The sequence below is a fragment of the Vulpes vulpes genome, chromosome 1 (assembly GCF_048418805.1).
Source record: "Vulpes vulpes isolate BD-2025 chromosome 1, VulVul3, whole genome shotgun sequence".
In the NCBI taxonomy this organism is placed as follows: Eukaryota; Metazoa; Chordata; class Mammalia; order Carnivora; family Canidae; genus Vulpes; species Vulpes vulpes.
Genome location: NC_132780.1, coordinates 104,626,689 through 104,651,654, shown reverse-complemented (window position 1 = coordinate 104,651,654; position 24,966 = coordinate 104,626,689). Strand labels below are relative to the sequence as shown.

Sequence of the window (24,966 nt, the reverse complement as noted above, 5' to 3'; positions counted from 1 at the left end):
GGGATGGGGTTACTGGGTGATGGGCATTAAGGAGGGCATGTGATGTGATGAGCACTGGGTGTTATAGACAACTGATAAATTATTGAACACTGCATCTGAAACTAAGTATGTACTATATGTTGGATAATTGAATTTAAATTTTAAAAAAGGAATATGTGGGACGCCTGGATGGCTCAGAGGCTGAGCTTCTGCCTTCAGCCCAGGGCGTGATCCTGGAGACCCGGGATTGAGTCCCACATCGGGCTCCCTGCATGGAGCCTGCTTCTTTCTCTGCCTATGTCTCTGCCTCTCTCTGTGTCTCTCATGAATAAATAAATAAAATGTTAAAAAAAACTTTAAATAATAAAAGGAACATAACAATATTTTTAACATATTTATCACATAGACAAAAGTTCATAAGCTTGATAACATCTGAATAAATCTCCCAAAAGAGATGTTTAGTTTAAAAAAAGTGAATTCCATACATGATACCACTTGGGTAAATATTTAAAACCCACAAAATAGAATATTTTATTACGGATATATAAATATGTAGCAAAAGTTTAAAGACAGCCATAAAAATGAAACACACCAACTAAAGAAAGATATAACTTCTGGGGGGAGGGATGGGAAAAGATAGGGCACAGGACTTCAGGTACAGCTGCAACATCTTCCTTTTTTAAGAGGTCTGAGGCAAACATAGCAAAATTTGACATCAATTGACCTTGCTGGTGGGTACATGGGTGCTGCATGCATTATTTTCCATACTTTTCTATATGCATGAGATATTTTTAAATTAAAAGGAAAGCACAGAAAAGAACATAAAAGACTTAGATTTAATCTCCAGTTTCACAAAGTATGTAGCCAAAGCAAATGGAAGCAAAATTCCACAACATGCCAGATCATGACCTCCTTCCTTATCAGTGCTATTATGAACTCTAAAATATGTACTTTCTGGCATTGGATTGCTTTTTAAGTTTTAGGCTTTTTTTAGGTGAGGGAGGGGCTGAGGAAGAGGAAGAGGAAGAGAATCTTAAGCAGGCGCCAGCCAGCACAGAACTGATGTGGGGCTTGCTCTCACAACCCTGAGATCATGACCTGAGTTGGTGACATCAAGCTTCTGAAGTTTAACCAACTGAGCCACCCAGGCACCCCACATTGGATTTTTTATTTGGGGATAGAATAAATATGTGTGCTTTCTTTGCTTACTATTATTGTCAAAATAACCATTTTTTAGGCTTTGAAAAGTACAAAGATTTCATGTTAGACATAAAATTTTCTGAAGGACCATATGCAAGATGATAGGAAGCCCATGGTGAGCACTATATTAGTGGAGATAACTAAAATCTGTTGCTACAAGATGATGACTGTGCCAATTACATAAAATATCCCAAGGCAGGTCCATAGGATGAATCTGAGTCTACGAGTGCCATGCCATCAGTAAATATGGGCAAAGTCTATGACTGAGTATTTTTAATATATTTTTAAGTGTAAAACTGACCTGCATTAGCTAGATTTTTCTTAGAAGACCTACTCGTGTCCATGACCAGAGCATTTCAATTCTGCTCCAAAGATTTTTGAAAAGGAAAAAAAGGAAAGAAATCCTCTCCGTCATCTAGAATAGCAGAGTCGAGATTACCATAATTTGTCAGAGCTCAAATGTACTCAAATGCAAATTATGCAGTATGAAACAAAGTAAATATTATTCCTTGCTCAGTGGATTTTAAAATACTAATTCCATAAATTTGAGTGTACTTTAAAAAAGATTTTATTGATTTATTTGAGAGAGAAAAAGCCTGTGTGTGTGCATGAGTGGACAGAGGGACAAGCAGACTCCCTGCTGAGTAGGAACCCGGATGCTGGAGCTCAATCCCAGGACCCTGAGATCAGGACCTGAGCTGAAGTCAGATGCTTACAAACTGAGCCACCCAGGAACCCCCAATTTGAATGAATGTATTTTTTAATGTCACAAAGTTAGAGACCTACTTTTTGAGGTTTGGAGCAAGATTTGAAGCTCAGTCTCCATGTCTGGATTAAGTGCGTCCACGTTTGTCTCCACAACTGTGGAACCAGAAGTGAGAGAATCACTAGTTCCTGTGAGAAGGAAAAAAGAAGAATTTTTAAAATCTGCATGTTTCATAGACAGAGCATTATTCATGGTTGATAGCAGAATGCTGTCCGCTATTTTAAGTACATGAGACACACCGCTCACCTTTCTTCACAGAGAAGCGAACATTTTTAGACTGCTCAGTGCCTTCTGAAGAGAAAGCCACAGACTGTACTGCCACATTAGGTTCCACCACTGACTCGTTACCCAAAGACATGGAGTAAATTTCTATTTGCTCAATAAGCCTGTGTAGAATAAAACATAACAATGTAATTTTCTAGAGATTTGTCATAAAACCAAAGGTGTGTGTTCTCTCCCACATTCCAATAGAAAAGCTCAACCATAAAACTCGTGATCACAACATTGGCATAATCAACTTAAAATAATTTATTTTCTTCACCAGAGTCTTGCTTTATTATACATACTTTTTCTAAAGTTCTAATGGACTGACTCCCCTGAAGGATACTCTGTATACAGATGCCAGCAAACTGGAACTCAAGAATGACCAATTTCCCCACAGAAATAGTCTTTATTGTGTTGTTCTTCATATAAAGGATCCTGTTACTACCCATCATTGGCCAGACATGCTCTTCATGTTTCTCCAATTATGAGAACCAATTTCCACTTATTCAACTCCTTCCTCTCACCCAAACTCCTTGGAGTCTAAAGCATCTCCTGTTAGCTGTTGGTTCCAGAGGCAACAGTTCATTTGGAACCATGCAAGAGTAGAGCTCTGAGCTCACTGCCTCAGTTATTAACTAAACGTTGCAGGTTTCCACGATATTCTTTTCTACTTTGGATAATTTCAGAGGTAAGATTAGATGGAAAATGGGAGTGAGTTAGAGAACCTGTCAGTTTGGTGATCTCCATAGAAAAGTCTTAAGACCTTTTTATTTGCCTTGTTTCCTAGAAGAAATATTTGCACTATTTCTGTACTGGACCAAACAAAATCTCGAGAGCTTAGATAACTGATTCAATCTAGTTTTCCCAGAAATGAAGTTATTTCATTAAAATGTAGTTGTTCCATATTCTAAATCCTTTATTTTGGCCACTAAAGTATTTTTCCCTTTCCCCAACTAACGTATTAAAGAGACAAATTTTAAAATAATTAAAGATTGCTTTTATAAAGAGAATAGATAATCATTTATATGGAAACATTTGAGTTGGCTTCTTTGTTTTGAATGTTTTCTTTTCATAACTCCATTTTCTGAATTTTTAGCAATCCACATTGTATATTTCCCACTTAATAACAATTATACTCTAGGGCTGCTTTCCACAGGAGGAATACATAACAAAATTCTCATCTTCTAAGAACATATTTCATATATTTGTCAACCAAATAATATCTGTTGAGCGCCTACTAAGAGGTCATACCCCCATGAAACACTGGTGATAGCAAGAGGCACTCCCTCGGCATTTGAGGCTAAAGGGAAGGAAGTACTGATATCTGGGAATGACTGCAGAGTTCACAACCACTTTGAAAGGGTTGCTCTAGGGGCACCTGGTTGGCTCAGGGGTTGAGCGTCTGCCTTTGACTGAGGTTGTGTTCCCAGGGTCCTGGGGTCAAGTTCTGCATCGGGCTCCCTCCAGGGAGCCTGCTTCTCCCTCTGCCTATGACTCTGCCTCTGTGTGTCTCTCATGAATAAATAAATTTGAGGGAAAAAAGAGGAAGAAAGAAGAAAAGAAGAAAGAAAGAAAAGAAAGAAAGAAAGAAAGAAAGAAAGAAAGAAAGAAAGAAAGAAAAAGAAGAGAGGGAGGAAGGAAGGAAGGAAGGAAGGAAGGAAGGAAGGAAGGAAGAAAGAAAGAAAGAAAGAAAGAAAGAAAGAAAGAAAAGGAAAGAAAAGAAAAAGAAAGAAAAAAGAAAGAAGAAAGAAAGAAAGAAAGAAAGGAGAGAGGGAGGGAGGAAGGAAGGAAGAAAGAAGGAAAGAAAAGAGGAAAGGAAAGAAAGAAGAAAGAAGAAAGGAAAGAAAGAAAGAAGAAAGAAAGAAAGAAAGAAAGAAAGAAAGAAAGAAAGAAAGAAAGAAAGAAAGAAAGAAAGAAAAGCAAGCATTGCTGGAGCCACAGCCACTTTGAAGGCCATTTTTTTCTACCATGTGATTCTTCTCTGCTCTTGCCCTAACAGATTAGATTGGAGATGGGTGTCTGCCTCGGAGTACCCAATGCAGAGGCTGGCCATTGACCAGTACAAATAACTGGAAGAAGCAATCAGATTCTTTTCACCGAAGAATTTTCAGGTTAGTGCCATAGTTATTTCAGGAAAGTCCTGGGTAAGAGGGGACCAGAGAGGTCATTCTGTCATTGTAAGGACAAATACAAATTTAAAATAAGAGACTTAATTTTTTGAAAATAAAAGAAGCAATTTCTTTCTCCTCCTTTTCCTTTGAGCATCTACTTTAGAAAAAAACTTTAGAAGGTCTTTCTCTTCTCTTTGAAATATAATTTTTTTTTAAAACTAGATTGGCATTTTGTCTGCTTAATGACTCAGGAATGGCTTTCTCAAGGACATGAAAGCCATCTCTTTGGAATATAAACATCAAGGGAGTTAGTGCCCCTATTTCCCAGTTCCTGTGGAGGGTAGGAGCTTAATTTTAGGGTGTGGGTACCTTGCTCCAAGTTGCAAAGCTGCCTCCTGTCACAAAGGTATGAGAGGTTTGTTCTTCCTTTGGATAAAGTCAGTTAGCTAACACAGATGGTCACCTCAGTTACCAGGTTAACTTAATATGAACTATGTGTGACAGCATTGTCAGGTTCTCTTAATTGAGGGCTAGTTTCTGATTACCTGAAAACATGTATGTAATGGGTTATATCTACTTGGCTATATAAAGAGGTGAGATTCTTCTCTGTCTGCGATCTCTTGGTGTTTACCTGTGATTGATACACATCACATTCTGGTTTAACACTTATGCAATGAAAAGTGTTTTCCAAAAAAAAAAAAAAAAAAAGTGTTTTCCTTCTCTACTGTCTTTGTGGAGAGCACTTCTGGGTTGAGAAAAGATTTTGTTTTTAATTATATTTCTCCAACGTCGTGAAAATGGTTAATTTATGAGAGAGCAGAAACTAGAAGATGAAATATACAAGTTTATTAAGTCATGTTAATTATAAAGACCAACTGTTAGCCTTTTTTTTTCAAGACCAAATATATAAAAGTCAGGTATCATGCAAATGATTCACATATATTATCTCAGTGAAGCCTCACAAGAATCCTACTAAAGTGAGCCCCAAAAGTTACTCCTATATTATACTGAAGAATCTGAGTCTCTTCCAAGAGAAATGAATTTGGCCAAAATCATATACCTACTAAATAGCAATGCTAAGATTTGAACCTAGGACTGTCTGACTCCAATATAACCATCATATTATCCTGGAAGGGAGGCCCACATAGTCCTCAACGGAGATTTTCAGAGCTGCCTGGGATTCCCTGCCATCTCCCAACTCCAGGATCCATAAAGACCACCATATTATAATACTGTTCTTAAGTTCCCATGAGATTCTATAAGCCTCTTTAGGATAAATCGCTGGTCAAGATAATTTAAGTGAGCATCTTTTAACCAAAGGAGGCTGACTAGAACAAAAATACCAATAGAAATGTGAAATGTAAACATACAAGGTGGTCAGTATTAGAGAAGCTGTTTTACATTCCAAGGATAGGTAAACAGACAATTATGAGCCTGAATTTGACAGCAAAGTTTCAGGGTGATAGATCAGTCTTTGCAACAAGTGGTCAAGTGGAGAAATGAGGTCTTAGATTCACTGATCGTAGTAGGATGCCCTTAACAGCAGAGACTTTGCCCATGATGCCTCTCAACTTAGACCAGGAGAATGGATGGACAGATGCTAGAAAACTTCACTATGACAAACTGAGCCAGCTGGAGCTGGGCAGGTTTTTTCCCTCCCTGTCACTCTCCTGTTTTACTCTCACACTGTCCACTTCTCCCCATGAGTGGAGAAGGGGAGTCCAGTAGTTTAGAGATGCAAACAGAAAATCATAAATGAAAGAAGGGAACAGCCAAAGTAAGATGGGCAACTAAGGCCCAGTGTCTCTCAGAAGACCTTGCATCTAGGCCTAGGTTCAGGAGACAGAGTTTGGAAAGGAAGAGTTCCCCAGAGAAGCAATTCCCTTCCCCAGGGAGAGAGAAACATTAGAATCGCCTCTGCTGGCAGTTCCTGAGAAGTACTAAGGGCTTGGTGAGCTGATGTAGGGGTTGGAGCTTGAAGCGACAGCCTTATCTAAATGAATGAAGGCCTGAGTCCGCAAGGGCTTATGCATAAGATCACATGGGAGAGACAACTGACAGACCAGGATTAGAAAAGTAAGCAGACCAGAAATCCAGAGTGGGAGGAATTACTATGAGTGCAATTGTAACATGTCATGTTTCAGTGTCCCATATTTAAATTTTTTATTCATCCTCTAATCACCTTTGAAGCCTTTGGAGATTGCCCATAAATCATACAGAATCAATTTTTTCTCCATGTTGTAAGCCAGTAAAATTCATAATTTCTTATTGTCAGGATAGTATTTTCATCTGTATCATAATGTGTGACTTTCTCAGCTGAATCTCATAGTTGCTCTCTCCTCAGCTTTCTCACCAGAAACATCCACCCTTCTCCTTTCTCCCTAGCAAGACTGCAAACAGTCTTCAGCTCCAAAGGGAGCCCACTCTGGCTCTCAAGCTCCATGTTCACTGAACAGAGACTCTGAATTCCATGGCCACTTCCTTCTCCAACTTCAAGAAAAATGGGAGTCTTTACACTCCCAGTGAGAAGGGCCCAGACTCCTACTGAAATCTGAAGTCATAAAATACACTAGTAAAACTGTTGAAACAACCACCTCTACCACCGTCTTTCAGAATTATAATCTTTTGAATGTTCCATCCATTTCATGATTTTGTGCTTTTTCTACATTGAGGGCTCACTGTAAAAATTGGAATACTGAGAGCTACTTCTAGGAATTTCTCCTAAAAATTATGGGCCATACAAACAGAGATTATGTATAAGAATGTTGGTTGCTCAAAATAGTAAAAGACTTGAAGCAATCTAAATGTCTCTCAGGAGGAATTGCTTAAATAAAAGTTCACTCATGCAGTATCTAAAATTTATGATGTATATGTGTGGATATTTATACTGAAAAGATGTTCATAAGGTATTAAGTGACAAAAAACAGCTATAAATCAGTAATATGTAATATGATACAAACACAAAAACACATACAGAGAAAAACACCTGGAACAATATATACCAACAGGTTAAAAAAGGTGGGACAATTTTTTAAGTTTTGCTCATCTATATATTTTCTTATTTTTCTATGGTGAGTATGTATATTTACCTAATTTAAAAAAATTTTAAAACTATATATAAGATAAAAACATAATGAATCCTAGTAAGGGATCTCTATAATAAAGCACATGAGTTTTATTACAAATATACAACTAAAAGGTGCCCAAACATAGGAATCAAAAAGAGAGAAGGCAGGTAGAGTTGGATTCTTTTTTTTTTTTTTTTCCAATGTAACCTTGGGAAAGCTAAAGAAAGCTAAACCAAGACACACCAGGATGTTGGGGCTAGCTGAGTCGTGTACAGGCAGCTGGCAACGTGTCCTGCAAAGTCATGCTATTATTTTTAGCTCTGTACATTGAGAAAACAGTTGAAAGAGCTCCTACTGTGCCTGCAGGTTGACCTTTGGCCACACCCAAGGTAAGGCTAGGAACATAGGTTCTAATATGAATCATCCCAGTTGCTCTCTACCTCCTGGGCCGTGGCCTCCCCAGGAACCAGGAGTTCACATGTACCACTCTGTCTAAGCAATGAAGATCAGATCAGGTGATCTGGGAAAGGTGGAAAGCCAAGGCTTCAGTCTGCATTCCCAGGAATCAGCCAGTTGGTGCATCCATGAGAGAAATCAAGACATCTTTCTCAATGCTGTAACCCAGGAAACTAACTAGCACTTTGTGATGTCTTCTTTACCAACTGGAATTGTGCTTACGTTGCAAAGGTATCATCATAGTCAGTAGCAGCAGCAGCACTTTGAAAAACATCTTCTTTGGCTTCTAGAAGTTGACTCACTGTGGCTACAGCAACAGCTTTCGCCTGCCAGGAAGAAGGCAGCAAACAATCATCATAGAAGACATGTGTCATATACCATCCTCACCAGCATTATCAAGCATTATTATGGGGTCAAGTGGCACCATTAGAACGGTAATCTAGAGGCAGATATTTTTCAAAATTCAAGGTGTCATTTTAGATAGCAGAGATAATAAAGGTAACACATGGTGAAATTTTAAATTGAGTCCTTCAGGAACCTTAGGTTTCTGAATTCGGCCTCAAAGCGAGGTCCTTCACAGAACCTCTACCCCAACCCCAGGAACACCGAAGCAGATGCGCACAGAAGCAGAAACTAAGTAAGACTGCAGGGCTCTGATGGTGGAAACATGGGCCACAACACGTAGTATAACTCTCATACTTACTATTGAACCAAGTAAAGTGATTTCTAGTTTTGTCTTTCTTTCCATGTCTTTTTTTTTTTCCTCCCCCTCCCCCTTTATAAAAAGCTTGTGAGTTTTACCTCAAAGGAAGCATTTCTGGATGTGTTGAAGATCTGCCCAACCACTCTAGTAGCAGAAGTGACATTGTCAGGAGTTATTCTCTTGACATCAGATGTTAAAATCTGAGCTTCATTGGAAATATTCAGAGACTGTGATGAGATGTTGTCTATCTGTTTAAGAAAAAAACAAAAACCCTAACTTCATACAGCTATGTCTAAACACTTTGCAAGCAATTGTTGGGAATAAGCTTGAATTTAGCTGATAATCTCATGAACATCCACTTGGTTCTTCATGTTTGCTTCTCTCCTTGAGTAAAAGACACAGTACATGCAGGCTGGTGGTTTTTCCAGCTCTTACTATGGGCCAGGATTAACGAACTAAGACAGGCTGCCATAGGTAGATCAGTGCTCCTCAAGGTGGGATCCATGAGCCAATGTTGATTCACTGTTTGTTACAGGCTTCATAGGAAGGCAAGCACAGAAACTGAGGGTAACTGGCCAGAAACTTACACAACAATTGTATGCTGGTGAACCCAATGATTCATTTCAATGATTTATATTCAGATGGTAGCTACACTTGGGTGAGCATAGCACAACATATAGACTTGTTCTAATCACTGTTTTGTACACCCAAAATTAATGTAACACTGTGTGTCAACGATACTTCAATAATAAATAAATAAATCTTTTTTAAAAGAGGAAAAAAAAAAAGATTTATATTTTACCTTTTTTCATCCCATTTTCCTAATAATTAATTTTTACTACATTTTACAAAATTATTGGTCTGCAGGGAGTTAGAAATTGTTAAAACAGCTTTTCAGCGCAGATTGGGAAACACTAAACCCTATCTCCAGGTACCAGCCGGCCCCCTGGCTCTAGTGTTGTGAGGCTAACAGGTGTTAATGTGCACGTGTATGTGGCTTAGTTTTTCACTAGATGGCAGCATTATTTCAAAAATCAAGCCAAGGTTACAGGCCATTCACAGGGAAGAGTTGAAAACAATATTCAATCAATGTACAGAAATGAAGAAAGCTCTCATTCAATAGCTAGGTCTCTGCTCTGGGCCAGGCACTTTCCTGGATGTTTTGTAGGTATTATCACATTTAATACACAAAAACAACACTATGAATGGAGCATCCTCATCCCTGTTTAAAGGTTTGGAGAGGTAAAAGAGTTCACCCAAAGTTCATGGCAGATTAAAAGTGTCAGAGCTGCAGGGCATCTGGGTGGCTCAGTGGTTGAGCATCTGCCATTGGCTCAGGTCGTGATCCCAGGGTCCTGGAATGGAGTCCCACATCGAGCTCCTGACAGGGAGCCTTCTCCCTCTGCTTATGTCTCTGCCTCTCTCTGTGTGTCTCTCATGAATAAATAAATAAAATCTTTTAAAAAAAAAAAAAAGTGTCAGAGCTGAGAGCCAAAAACTGGTTAGTGAGACTCCATAACATGAGGTCTTTCCCCTAGTTTGTGAAGTTGGCACAAACTATGGCATTAGCATCCACCTCTACTCAACACTCCCAACCCCATTTCTACCCCTAACTCTGTCTATCTGCAATTAGGGAGCCAGCATGATATAATGTGTACTTTAAAATAAAAATCCTTTTTGGCTATGGTTCACTGCACCTCTCAAAGATAGCTTCCTCATCTATAAAATAGGTACATTAATAACTATATAGTTGTTGTAAGAATTAAATATGACAAAATAACATGTAAAGTGTCACACAGTATTTGGCACACAGTAATTGCTCAATAATTAGTATAATCACTATAATTATCTATGAGAATAACTGAGGTTCTAGAAGAACTAAATAAGATAATATATTTGACATGCCCTACACTTAGAAGGACCAAAGTTTCCTTCTCCTCCCCTTCCTTGGCCCCAGATATTAGCCATTCCATGCATTTGCATTTAGGTATACACTAGGTTAAAATAATTTAATGAAAAAATTGAAAAAATATCTAATCATATGTATTACCTACCTCACTGGCTCACAGATAAGCCCTGAGATGAGCATTAAGGCCTCAAAAGGTCTTTTTTGGTTGTTTTTTTTTTCTCCCCCTTTATTTTTATTCTGATTCAGTTGACCATCAAAATACATTCCCTTTGGTCTCAAATGTCAGTGATCTATTTTCAGCCAACACTTCATTGGTCTAAAAAGATGAGGCTATTTAAAATCTGTTATAGATCATCATTTGCTAAAATTTGCTGAACCAACAGGTCCAGTAGTCCCTTTTCACAAACAGATATCAACTTCAGAAAAAAAAAAGAGTGGTTTTAGTTACCAGTTTTCGTTATTTCTAATATGAGAGTTTTAGACGCATTGACCATTAGGTATTTAAAGAACAGACTTACATAGTCCGAACTTTCTCCAGTTGCCCAGCCCATGGCCTCTGTGGCATACCTGTTTTTCCAGGGTTTCCAGATTTTCATTGCAATTTCCTATGGTCACGTTTTGTAATACTATCACTCCATACTTAGTAATATTGCACAGCCGCGTTGCCATTGGATTGCCCGCTTTAATAAAAAGAAAAAAAAAAAAGACTGTTTGCAAAGATGGCAAGATGCACTAGCAATTTTTTGCTCCTGTACACATCCCCTTCTGTGTGATTTTGTGACTCCCACTTCTCCATTTTCTGAATCTGGACTGGACTTATCGCTTGCGTTGACCAAGAGAATGTTCTGTGAGAGTTCCAGAACCTGGGCCTCAAGACTTGAAGTTGCAGCCTTTCTGTCTTGGGACACTGTCCGGAGACTCTTGTGTGGGGAAGCAGCTCTAATCTACTAGAGGGTGAAAGGCTATGTGGAAGACAATTGAGGCCATACAACCAGCAACAAAGCACCATGTGAGTGAGGTCATCTTGCACATTCCACCAGTCCATCAACTCAGAGATCTATGAAAAATCTAAATCATTATTCTTTGAAGCCACGGCATTTGGGATGATGTAATACACAGCAATGGAAAAGTGAATCGGGTAGTCACTACAGGAAACTTTTAGGCAGATGTCACTTATCTTGATTTTTAAATCTGAAAATCAAAAGACCAGCCAACTATTTCCTTCTTTTGAAGTCTGCAAGGAAGATGTGCCTTCCAACAACTAGGGACATAGGGCTCTGAATCGGATATGATGAAGGTTGAGAGATCAGAAACAGTATGAAAAATTCCTACTAAGTATTGAATCAATCGATCGATCTTTCCTTCTTTATCCAAATCTGAGGAACACCTGAAAGGCAAAGAGTTCCACTGTATTGTAGCACCTATCTGATACCTGGTTGGCTCTCAATAAATACTTTTTGAATCATTGGGTCTATTTCCTGTAATTATCGCTGAGCCTCCCTACCTCAGTGTCCTCCTGTGGCTAATGCTTAAGAGGCTATTAATAGATAAAATCACCTCCAGCTCTCATTAGAGACAGCTATCAGGAGGTGAAATTTTCTCAGGAGTAGCTTCTAGCAGCTGCTTCTTGAGGTAACACCTAGAAACACTGAAATTAGAGATACAAAGTAGAAGGTTAAAGCCACTCTTAACTTACATAATGGCTCCACCTCTACTTTATGACATAATGAAAATTTCAAATATATATGTAGAATTTTATTTGTTTAATGCATTTTTTCCTCTATGTTACCTATATGAATGAATATACCCACTCAAAATCAGTGAAAATATTTTGGTCATTTACTATATCAACTTAAATAATTTAGAAGTAATTCTTAATATGAAACTAAAAGCAAATTTGCCAATAGTTGGAATCTATATCTCTAAAATTATTTTATAGGCTCAATTTGAAATTCAAAGGTGTAAAAATAAACCTGTTCATAAGTGTTGCTCAGAAAAAAACATATAACCAAATAAAAGAGCCAAATGAAAGTGATTCTCTTGTCCCAAAAACATAATATATATCAAACAAATGTGATATCCTTTGATGAGCACATTACTGACTTTTTTATACTGTTCCCCATTCAGTAGCCCACAGCTATTTTTTTGTAGTTGTATCTCTTTTATAAATTATAATGAAATATTTAAGATATACAAAACATGAAAAATTAAGACAATAGGTATTCCTGAATACCATACAGTATAAGAAGTAAGTACCAATACTTGAAACCCCTTCCCCTTATCTTTTACTTTCTGAGCTTTCAATCAAGAGGCTAGAAGGACCTATGTAAATGGGATCATGAATATTTGAGTAGGCATGATATATGTGAGCAGAGGCTATTTGAATTCTGCAAATGGAATACTGGTCTACATAATCTCTTAGAATAAAGAAGATAAAGAAACAAAGAAGAAAGACCAGTACCTGTAAGTACTGCAGTGTTTCGAAGAGCCTTTGACATACATAATAAGAAGTATCTAAATAAAATGTGAAATTCTCCGCAGGGTTATTACTGACAGAATTTCTATCAAGCATTTTCATAAATGATCTAGAATTGGCTGTGTTACTGAGATATCTTATTCTGTAGGAAATGATATCCTGCAGGAAGGTGTGAGAAATAGGAGGACTGGTCAAATGGAAGTCAATGCAAACAAAGTTCAGATAAAACATCAAGGGAAAATCATATGGCATAATGGGCTCTGAGCTGTCAGGAAAGGAATTTTTGAATTTTTAAGGGCTATTCTTGGAAGGTATAACCCAATACAGCAATAAAACAGCTTGTCAAAATCCTACATATCAACAGGGAGCATATAAGAAATTAGAAAATGTTATTTGCTCCTTTATCCTTGGAATGTCTCTATGCAAGCAAGGTTGTCGTGCTTCAAGAAAAGTGTGATGAAGCTGGAGAATGTTCCAAGATGGATAACTAAAATGACCAAGGAGATGAAGAACTACCAAGTGTGGACAGACTTAACTGGCCATTTCTACCTAGAAAGATAGAAGTTTGAAAGTGGATATGGTACAAATCTATAACTAATGTTTAAAATTCAGACAAATTATATAACTCAATGAATAGATATTAATGTGTTCAAATTCCAGAACATGGATGAAACTGGGAAAATAAACCAATGGAAAATGATAGATTAAAAGGAATTTATAACTGATCCATATTACAGTTTTTAGGAGAATTAGAATTATGTGAAGTTGTATCCTAAATTTTGAACATTCGCATCATGAAACAGAGCCAAACCCTTTCACAAGACCTTCTTTGATGCCTCTTCCAGGGGCTTAATAACTAGTTGGAGGGATGATAGCTCTGACCCAGCATAGTGATTCGTATACTTACACAGGAGATGTTTGGAAAAACACATACCATTTAATGTGTCCTTATCACATCTTTGATGAGAAAATCCATATTTTCCCACTGGAATTCTGTCAAAAGTAAAACTTTCATAGGTACTGTTTTCACAGAAATTAGCTGTAATGAAAATGAAACATTTTTTTCATCATAAATAATAATTTTCTTCTTAAATTTTCAAACCAGATAAAAGTCAAAGTTCAAAACCTATTCAGTATAATTTGAAGGAAAATAGAAGACTTTAGGACCCACTGACCCACCAGACACTTCATACTCTTTTATCTGGTTCAGCTAATACCATTAGAAAAACTAGTATGTTAGATAATGGGTTCTAGTTAAAATGTGCACAATATGTAACTTGGTAGAGGTAAGTAGAATGTGATCACTGACACATCAGAAAGACCATGAAATCAAATTAGTTGAAATCTTAAAAATTAAAGATATAGAACCTGTAGTACCAAAGGGTACCATGAGGATGTGGGTCAAAGCAAAAAGACCAAAGTCATGGAGCATGTGAGATATACTGACTCGTAGGAATGTAGCAAATTATAGGAGTGTATTTCTAGGGCTCTGCCTCCTAGGCAGGCAGCATAAAGTGTACCCAGTATTGGGAAGCATACTGCAGATGAAGATGCAGCTTTGAAGCATTATTTACAATATCCAAGACATGAAAGCAGCCTAAGAGTGTGTGTGTGTGTGTGTGTGTGTGTGTATGTGTGTGTGCGTGTATGACTCAGTTGTGAAAAAGAATGAGACCTTGCCATTTGCAACAACATAGATGGACCTAGAGGGTATTATGCTAGGTGAAATAGACAGAAAAAGAAAAATACATCTTATTTCACTTATATGTGGAATCTAAAAGACAAAATAAATGAATAAACAAAAAGCAGAACCAGACCTATAAACACAGAGAATAAAAGAATGGTTGCCAGAGGTAAAAGGTGGGAGGATGGGCAAAATAGGAAAAGGCAAGTGGGAGATACAGGTTTCCAGTTATGGAATGAATAGGTCACGGGAATAAAAACTGCGGCATAAGTGATACAGTTCAAAGGTATCATAATAGCATTGTATGGTGACAGATGGGAGCTACACTTGTGGTGAGCAAGCATAATGGATAGAATTGTTAAATCACTATGTTGTACATAAAAACTATGTTGTACACTAAAACTAATGTAACATTGTGTGTCAACTGTACTTTAATTTAAAAAAAAGAAGTGAAAAAAAAAAAAGAAGTGGTGGGACACCTGGGTGGCTCAGTGGTTGAGCATTTGCCTTTGACTCAGGTCATGATCTCGGGGTCCTGGGATTGAGTCCTGCATTGGGCTCCCTCCAGGGAGCTGCTTCTCCCTCTGCCTATGTCTCTGTCTCTGTCTTTGTCTCTGTCTCTCTCTGTGTGTCTTTCACGAATAAATAAATAAATCTTTAAAACAATTTTAAAAATTTAAAAAAATAAAAGTGGCTTTGAACTTTGATTCTGAGAACACTGTCTGAAGTCAAACTAATTTAATAACATCTTATCAAGAGAAAGGATAAAAAGGCAAAAGCTTCATCTAAATATAGCCTTAGATAGGAAGATGTGCCTTGATTTCAGAAAAGTTAAATATGTTAGAACTGTGATATTTGAAATGGGATAATATAGCGTATCACTAACTGAAAGGACCTGAGGAAACCATACCACCCCTTGCCCTGAATAGGCACTGCAACAAGAAGGAAAAGCATCTGGTCAGGTTACACACAAACTGGAAAGTTGGGAAATACACTAGGTAAATTGAACATACAGGTAAGTAGCCCAAAAAGAATACTCCACTTTTACTATTAAGCTAACAAACACATCTTGAAGCCACCATCATTATATCCATTGTTACTAAATTATTAAAAGAAGCTTCAGGAAGCTTTGCTGCTGTCCTTATTAACACAAGTCACCTAAACCTCATACCCTAGTACCATTCCGAATAACTTACCAATGGTACACCTCCGTCCTTTCCACAAGTCTGGACAAACGCATCTGCCATTTTCCCAGGTTCCACCATTCCTGCAGAAGTCTATAGGGATGGTTGATGAGGAGGTTAATGATCCTTAAAAAAACAAAACAAAACAAAACAAAAACAATAAATAATAGAATAATACACCAACTGGCTGATCAGTTTCTCCTTTTGGATCTGTGGCCTTTGATTTCTATATGTAAAACAATTACTTTGAGTACCAGTGGAGAAGTAATTTTTTTGTAATATTATCATCAATAAAAATACACATTGAGAATCTAAACAGTACATACAATGATTACAAGAGATTATAAAGACCAAAAAACTACATTTGAAAGAACAATACCTTAATCAAGGAGATTAGTATCTACTGGGGAAAACGGGAGATTATATAGATGAGATAGATGGATGGATAGATAGATAGACCAGCCAACTAAGCCAACATGCAGATTTGTAAGTACTTCAAGAACAAAGAAGAGAGATGTTGAGGACAGAAGTAATTTATTCAGGGAGAACTTTCCAGAAGAAGTGGTATTTGAATCAGATTTTAAGGCTGAATCTAGAAAAGCCAAATAAAAAGAGTAGCCCCAAATAGGCAGGATACAAAGTGCAAAACCACAAAAATATGGAAAGTTCTGATGTGTTCAAGGAACATAGCAACACTTAACAAATCAGGAATATTGGTTCTATGTGGAGCAACAGCAGGACGCAAACTGGATTGTAGGAGGGTTTATAGACCAAGCCAATGAGATTTAATCCTGTAAGAGTCTAGAGAGATCTTAAAACAAAGTAGTAACATAATAAAAAATGTTGTTTTAGAAAGATATCTCAAGTGATATAGGAAGTGACTGAGGTGAGGGGGCAAGGAAAGCCAGTTGAATGGGGATCAGATCTAGGGCAGTGGCTCTAAGGAAGTTAAGTCTCAACAGATTCAGGAAGCATGCCTGAGACAGGATTGCAAGGATCTGGTGACTAGTTATTTTGAGTTGGGCACACTGGTATCTCTACATTGAAGGTAGGGTGGGTGGTGAATGAATTAACTAAGCTTAAGAATACAGAAAGCAGAGTTCCAGCTCCAATAATGATGGAATAGATTGTATAATTTAAGCCTCCCACAGATAACACTTTTAAATTCTGGACAAAAGTTGTCAAGAAAGAGGAGGAGGTGGGGAAGGCGGGGTAGGAGAAGGAGGAGGAGAGGAGAAGGAGGGGGAAGAGGAAGAGGAAAGAGAAAGGAAACTACTTGGGGACTTTGGACAGCAATGAAAAGCAGACAGAAACTGAAGGCTATTCCAAGTTTACACAGTATTTCCACTAAGGGCACTACTTTGTGGCTCAAAGTCTATATGTAAACTCCCCTCAAATCTGGGAAGAAAAATAAGATAGAAAAAAACAGAGTTCCAGGGACATGTGAGACAATATAAAGCAGTCTAATATGTATACAATTGGAGTTCCAGAAAGAAAGAAGGAATAGGACATTTAATATACCAAAAGAAATTATGGTCAAAATTTCTCTAATCTGGCTAAGAACTTTAACCTATAGATCCAAGAAGCTCAACACAACCCAAGCAAAATAAATACAAGGAAAACCACACTTACACATACCATGGTCAAACTTCTGAATCTCAAAGATAAGGAAAAAATCTTGAAAGCAACCAACTACTAGCCCAGATAGTTTTACCAGTGAATTGGGGAAGAAATAATACAAGTCTCATGTAAATTCTTTCAGAAAATAGAGAAAGAGAGAAGCTTCCCATATATTCCACAATGCCAAGATAATTCTGATACCAAAATCTGACAAAAATATTACAAAAGCAGAAAAGTACAGACCAATAAATCTCAGTTACACAGATGCAAAAATTCTTTAAAGGTAGCAAACCAAATCCAGCAATACATAGAACTGATAATATATCATGGCCAAGTGAGGTTTATACCAGAAGTGTAAAGTTGGTCTAACAATAGAAAATCAAACAATTTAATTCACCATATGACAGAAAAAAGTGGGAAGACCATATGATTATTTCAACAAGTGTAGGGGCCTAAAAGCATCTGACATTCTTTTAACTCTCAGCAAACAATAAATAAAAGGAAATTTCCTCAAGCTAATAAAAATCATCTATGAGGAACCTATCAATAACATCAAACTTAATAGTGTAATATTGAATGCTTTCTCCCTTAAGATTGACAAAAGAGTTGCTGTAGCCACTTTCATTCAACATTGTACTGAACCCAGGGCTAAAGGTAAAACAAAACAAAATAAAAGCATAAAATTAAGAAAGGAAGAAATAGAATGTTCATTTTTTTAAGATTTTATTTATTTATTCACGAGAGACACACAGAGAGAGAAGCAGAGACCCAGGCAGAGGGAGAAGCAGGCTCCATTCAGGGAGCCCGATGTGGGACTCGATCCCAGACTCGATCATGCCCTGAGCCAAAGGCAAGTGCTCCACTACTGAGCCACCTGAGAATGTTCATTCTTTGTTGCAAGTGACATCACCAAATGCTTTCAACAATCTTAATGTCCACCAAAAAGTGAATTTAGCAAGACTAAATGATACAAAATAGATACACAAATGAAATTCATTTCCACATATTGACAGCAAAGGTGGTCCTAAGAGGGGAGCATATACAGCAATACAAGCCTTTCTCAAAAAACAAGAAAGACCTCAAATACACAACCTAACCTTACACCTAAGGGAGTTGGAAAAAGAATAGCAAATAAAGCCTACACCAAGTAGGATAAGAGAAATAATAAAGATTAGAGCAGAAATCAATGGAATAGAAACCAAAAGAACAGTAGAACAGATAAATGAAACTAAGAGCTGATTCTTTGAAAGAATTGATAAGATTGGTAAACACAGGAGAAAGGACACAAATAAATTAAATCACGAATGAAAGAGGAGAGATCACAGCCAACGCCAAAGAAATACAATTATAAGAACATGTTATGAGCAATTATGTCAACAAATTAGGCAATCTGGAAGAAATGGATGCATTCCTAGAAATGTCTGAACTACCAAAACTGAATCAGGAAGAAATAGAAAATCTGAACAGACCCATAACCAGCAAGGAGATTGAAGCAGTCATTAAAAACCTCCCAACAAACAAGAGTCCAGGGATGGATGGCTTCCCAGGGGAATTCTACCAAACATTTAAAGAAGATTAGTACCTATTCTTCTAAAGCTGTTTCAAAAAATAGAAATGGAAGGAAACCTTCCAAACTCTTTCTATGAGGCCAGCACTACCTTGATCCCAAACCAGACAAAGACCCCACCAGAAAGGAGAATTACAGACCAATATCACAGATATTACAGACCAACATGGGATGCTAAAATTCTCACCAAAATACTAGCCAATAGGATCCAAAGGTATATTAAAAGACTTATTCACCATGACCAAGTGGGATTTATTCCTGGACTGCAAGGGTGGTTCAACATCTGCAAATCAATCAATATGATACCCTACATTAATATAAGAAAGGACAAGAACCATGTGATCCTCTCAATAGATGCAGAAAAAGCATTTGACAAAGTATAGCATCCATTCTTAAAACCTTTCACAGTGTAGGGATAGAGGGAACATACCTCGATGTCATAAAAGCCATCTATGAAAAGCCCACAGCAAATATCATTCTTAATGGGGAAACACTGGGAGCCTTTCCCCTAAGATCAGAAACATGACAGGGATGTCCACTCTCACCACTGCTATTCAATATATTACTAGAAGTCCTAGCCTCAACAATCAGGCAACAACAACAACAAAAAATAAATAAAAGGCATCCAAATTAGCAAAGAAGAAGTCAAATTCTCACTCTTTGCAGATGACATGATACTCTATGTGGAAAACCCAAAAGACAAGCCCAAAATTGCTAGAACTCTTACAGGAATTCAGCAAAGTGGCAGGCTGTAAAATCAATGCACAGAAATCAGTGGCATTTCTGTACACCAACAATGAAACAGAAGAAAGAGAAATTAAAGAGCCAGTCCCGCTTACAATTACATCAAAACCATAAGATATCTAGAAATAAACCTAACCAAATAGGTAAAAGATCTAAACTCGGAAAACTATAGAACATTCATGAAAGAAATTGAAGAAGACACAAAGAAATGGAAAAATATTCTATGCTCATGAATTCAAAGAACAAATATTGCTAAAATGTCTATGTTACCTAGAGCAATCTATACATTCATTGCAATCCCTATCAAAATACCATCAACTTATTTCACAGAGTTAGAACGATTTATCCTAAAATTTGTATGGAACCAGAAAAGATTTTGAATAACCATAGGAATGTTGAAAAAGAAAACAGAACTGGTGGCATCAGAATTCCAGACTTCAAGCTATATTACAAAGCTGTAATCATCAAAATAGTGTGACACTGGCACAAAAACAGACACATAGATCAATGGAACAGATTAGAGAACCCAGAAATGGACCCTCAACTCTGTAGTCAACTAATCTTCAACAAAGTAAGAAAGAATATCCAATAGAAAAAAAAAGAGTCTCTTCAAAAAATGGTGTTGTGAAAACTGAAAACTGGACATGTAGTAGAATGAAACTAGACCAATTCTTCACACCATACACAAAAACAGACTCAAAATGGATGACCTAAATGTGAAACAAGGATCCATCAAAATCCTAGAGGAGAACTCTGCAGCATCCTCTGTGACCTTGGCCACAGCAACTTCTTGCTAGATCCGTCTCCAAAAGCAAAGGAAACAAAAGCAAAAATGAACTATTGGGACTTCATCAAGATAAAAAGCTTTTGTACAACAAAGGAAACTGTCAACAAAACTAAAAGACAACCTACAGGATGGTAGAAGATATTTGCAAATGGCACATCAGATACAGGGCTAGTATACAAAATCTATAAAGAACTTCTCAAAGGGATCCCTGGGTGGCTCAGTGGTTTAGCACCTGCCTTCACCCCAGGGCATGATCCTGGAATCCAGGGATCGAGTCCCGCAACAGGCTCCCTACATGGAGCCTGCTTCTCTTTCTGCTTCTCTCTCTGCCTCTCTCTCTCTCTCTCTCTCATAAATAAATAAAATATTTTTTTAAAAAAAAGAACTTCTCAAACTCAACACCCAAAGAACAAATAATCTAAAACAGAAATGGACAGAAGACATGAACAGACATTTCTCCAAAGAAGACATACAGATGACCAACAGACACATGAAAAAATGCTCCACATAGTTTGGCAACAGAGAAATACAAATCAAAATCACAATGAGGCATCATCTCACACCAGTCAGAATGGCTAAAATGAACAAGTCAGGAAATGACAGATTTTGGGGAGGATGTGGAGAAAGGGGAACCCTTGTCCACTGTTGCTAGGAATGCAAGCTGGTGCGGCCACTTTGGAAAACAGTACGGAGGTTCCACAAAACGTTGAAAAGACAGCTACACTACACTACCAGGTATTTACCCCAAAGATACAAATGCAGTGATCTGAAGGGGCACCTGCACCCCAATGCTTACAGCAGTAATGCCCACAATAGTTAAACAATGGAAAGAGCACAGATGTTCATTGACAGATGAATGGAAAAAGAAAATGTGATCTATATATATATGATGGAATACTGCTCAACCATCAAGAAAAATGAAATCTTGCCATTTGCAACATCATGGATAGAACTAGAGGATATGCTAAGTGAATTAAGTCAATCAGAGAAAGAAAATTATCATATGATCTCACTCATATATGGAGCTTAAGAAACAAAACAGAGGATCATAGGGGAAGAGAGGGAAAAATAAAATAAGGTGAAATCAGAAAGAGAGACAAACCATAAGGGACTCTTATTTGTAGGAAACAAACTGAGTGATGCCTGGATGGCTAAGCGGTTGAGTGCCCACCTTTGGCTCAGGTCCTTAATCCCGGAATTGGGGATCGAGTCCCACATCGGGCTCCTTGTGGGGAGCCTGCTTCTCCCTCTGCCTGTGTCTCTGACTCTCTCTCCCTCTCTCTCTCTCTCTCTCTCTCTCTGTGACTCTCATGAATAAATAAATAAAATCTTAAAAAAAAAAAAAGAAAAGAAACAAACTGAGGGCCCTTGGAGGGGAAGGAGGTGGGAGGAAGAAGTAACTGGATGATGGACATTAAGGAGGGCATATGATATAACAAGCACTGGGTATTATATAAGACTGATGAATCACTGACCTCTACCTCTGAAACTAATAATACATATGTTAATTAATTTATTTAAATAATTTTTAATTAAAAAATAAAATCGATTAATGTAATTCATCATAACAACAGGCTAAAAAGAAAAATCAAATGATCATATCAATATATATATAGAAAAAGCATTCAACAGAATCCAATTTCCAGTCATGTTAAAAACTCTTAGCAAACTGAAAATACAGGAGAACTACATACACTTGATACAAAACAACCACAAAAAAACATAAACCCAATCTCATACTTAATGGTGAAAAATTAGATGCTTTCCCCTAAGAGGAGAATATGGCAAGGATTTCCCTTCTCACCACTCCTATTCAACAATATACTGGAAGTCATAACTAATGCAGTAAGACAAGAAAAGGAAATAAAAGGTATTTCAAGTTGGGAGAAAGAAATAAAAGTCTGTATTCAGAGATGACATGATTATCTATGTCAGAAATCCCAGTAATTCATCAAAAAAACTTCTGGAACTAATAAACAATTATGGTAAGATTTTGAGATGCAAGATTAATGTGCAAAAGTAAATTGGATTTGGATTTAAAAGCACAATACCATTTAAATTAGCACCAAAAAAGAAATACATGAATATAAATATAACAAAATACATACAAAACCTATATGAGGAAAATGACAAACTTCTGATAAAATAAATTCTAAATAAGTAGAGAGATATTTCATGCACATGGGTAGGAAGATTCATTATGTTTAGATTATCAATTCTTCACAGCTTGATTTATAGATTTAATGCCATTCCAATCAAAATCCCAGAAAATTGTTTTGTGTATATCAAGAAAACTAAAGTTTATATGCAAATGTATAAGTCCTAGAATAGCCAACACAATTAAAGGAGAACAAAGTTGAAGCACTGAGAATATGTGACTTCAAGACATTGTGAAACCTACAATAATCAAGACATTGTGGTATTGGCAAAGAAGAGAAGAATAGATCATTAGAACAAAATAGAGAACCCATAAACAGGCCCATAAACAGCCCAAACAGACATAGTCAACTGATCCTGACAAAGGAGTAAGAGCAACTCAATGGAGAAAGGATAGTCCTTTTAATAAATGTTGCTGGGAAAATTAGACAGAAACATGCAAAAAAATAAATCCAGACTTAGACTTAACAATTTTCACAAAAAATAACTATCCCATAAATCTAAATATAAACTGCAAAACCAAAAAAAAAAATATATATATATATATATATAGGGGGATCCCTGGGTGGCTCAGAAGTTTAGCACCTGTCTTTGGCCCAGGGTGTGATCCTGGAGTCCCGGGATGGAGTCCCACATTGGGCCCCCTGCATGGAGCCTGCTTCTCCCTCTGCCTGTGTCTCTGCCTCTCTCTCTGTGTGTCTCTCATGAATAAATAAATAAAGTCTTTAAAAAAAAAAGATTTCACCAGCTGTTCTTTAAAAAAGTTAAATTAAATTAAATAAATAAAAAAACAAAAAATAAATAAAATGCAAAATTATAAAACTTCCAGAAGATAATACAGAAGAAAATCTAAGTGACCTTAGATGATGACTTTTTAGATATAACAGCAAAAGTAATCTAAGTAATCTAAGTGACCTTGATGATGACTTTTTAGATATAACAGCAAAAGTACAATCCATGAAGGAAAAAGGATAGGTAAATACATCAGATAAGTGAAACTTCCAAAAAAAATTTAAAATGTATGCTCCACAAAAAACGTTGTTAAGAGAAGGAAAAACCAAGACACAGAATGGGAAAAAATATTTCTAAATCACATGTCTGATAAAGGACTGGTAACCAAAATACACCCAGAACTCTTAAAACTCATCAATAAGCAAGCAAATAATTAAAAGTGTGCAAAAGATCTGAACAGACATCTCACCAAAGAAGATATACAGATGGCAAACAAGCATATGAAAATACGCTCAACATCACACGTCATTAGGGAAGCGCAAAGTGAACGGCAGTGCAATAACACTACGCACCTATTAGAACGACTAAAATCCAAAACTCTCAACACCGAATGCCAACCAGGCTGTGGAGCAACAGAAGCTTCATCCAGCACTTGTGGGAATGAAAATGGTACAGCCAGTTTGGGAGACAGTTTAGCAGTTTCTTATAAAGCTACACGGAGTTTTACCACACAATCCAGCAGCCGTGCTCTGAAGTGTTTACTCACATGAGTGGACACTTCATGCCCACATAAAAAGCTACACATAAATGTTTGCAGCAGCTGAATATGTAACCACCAAAAACTGGAAGCAAACAAGATGCCCTTCAACAGGTAAATGGATTTTTTAAAAAGCTGTGGTATATCCATACAATGGAATATTATTTAGCCATAAAAATAAATGAGCTATGAAGCCCCTAAAAGATATGAAGGAATCTTAAATACATTAACTAAGTGACAGAAGCCAGGCTAAAAAGCCTACATATTTAATTCCAAATATGACATTCTGGAAAAGGAAAAACTACAAAGACAGTAAAAAGATCAGGGGTTTGGGAAAGGGAGAGAGGAATGAATCGGTGAAGCACAGGGGACTTTTAGGGCAGTGAGCTATTCTGTATGACATTGCCATAGTGGATATGTCATTGGGTGTTGGTCAAAATCCACAGAACCGTACAACACAAAGAATGAACTCTAATGCAAAATGCATTTTAATTAATAGTGCATTGATGTTGGTTCATTAATTATAACAAAACAATCCACCAGTGTAGATATTAATAATAAGGGATGATATGGAGGGGAATGGGTGATGAGAGAGGGAATAAATGGGAACTCTATATTTTTTCTGTTTAATTTTACCATAGCCCGAAACTTCTCTAAAAATAAAGTCTATTGGTATAAAAGAAAAATAAGATACAGACCCAGATCTCAAAGAGCTTAAGATCTACCAAGACAGATTTAATCATCATTGTTATATGACAAACTTCTCTGTGTAACCAAGGGAATACATGAATCTCTAAATTGT

At 37.1% G+C, this 24,966-nt stretch overlaps 1 protein-coding gene across 1 annotated transcript in view; it reads right to left on the bottom strand.

Annotated features, from left to right (window-relative positions):
* Positions 1–24,966, bottom strand: part of ADGRG7 (adhesion G protein-coupled receptor G7) — a 76,159-nt gene that overhangs the window by 31,450 nt on the left and 19,743 nt on the right. Inside the window, exons 3-9 of the mRNA XM_072721810.1 lie at positions 15,813–15,926; positions 13,867–13,971; positions 11,024–11,136; positions 8,646–8,795; positions 8,067–8,170; positions 2,192–2,331; positions 1,966–2,073 (exon numbers count right to left, since the gene is read on the bottom strand). Coding sequence (XP_072577911.1) covers positions 1,966–2,073; positions 2,192–2,331; positions 8,067–8,170; positions 8,646–8,795; positions 11,024–11,136; positions 13,867–13,971; positions 15,813–15,926 — 834 coding nt within the window. The remainder of the gene's footprint in view (positions 1–1,965; positions 2,074–2,191; positions 2,332–8,066; positions 8,171–8,645; positions 8,796–11,023; positions 11,137–13,866; positions 13,972–15,812; positions 15,927–24,966) is intronic.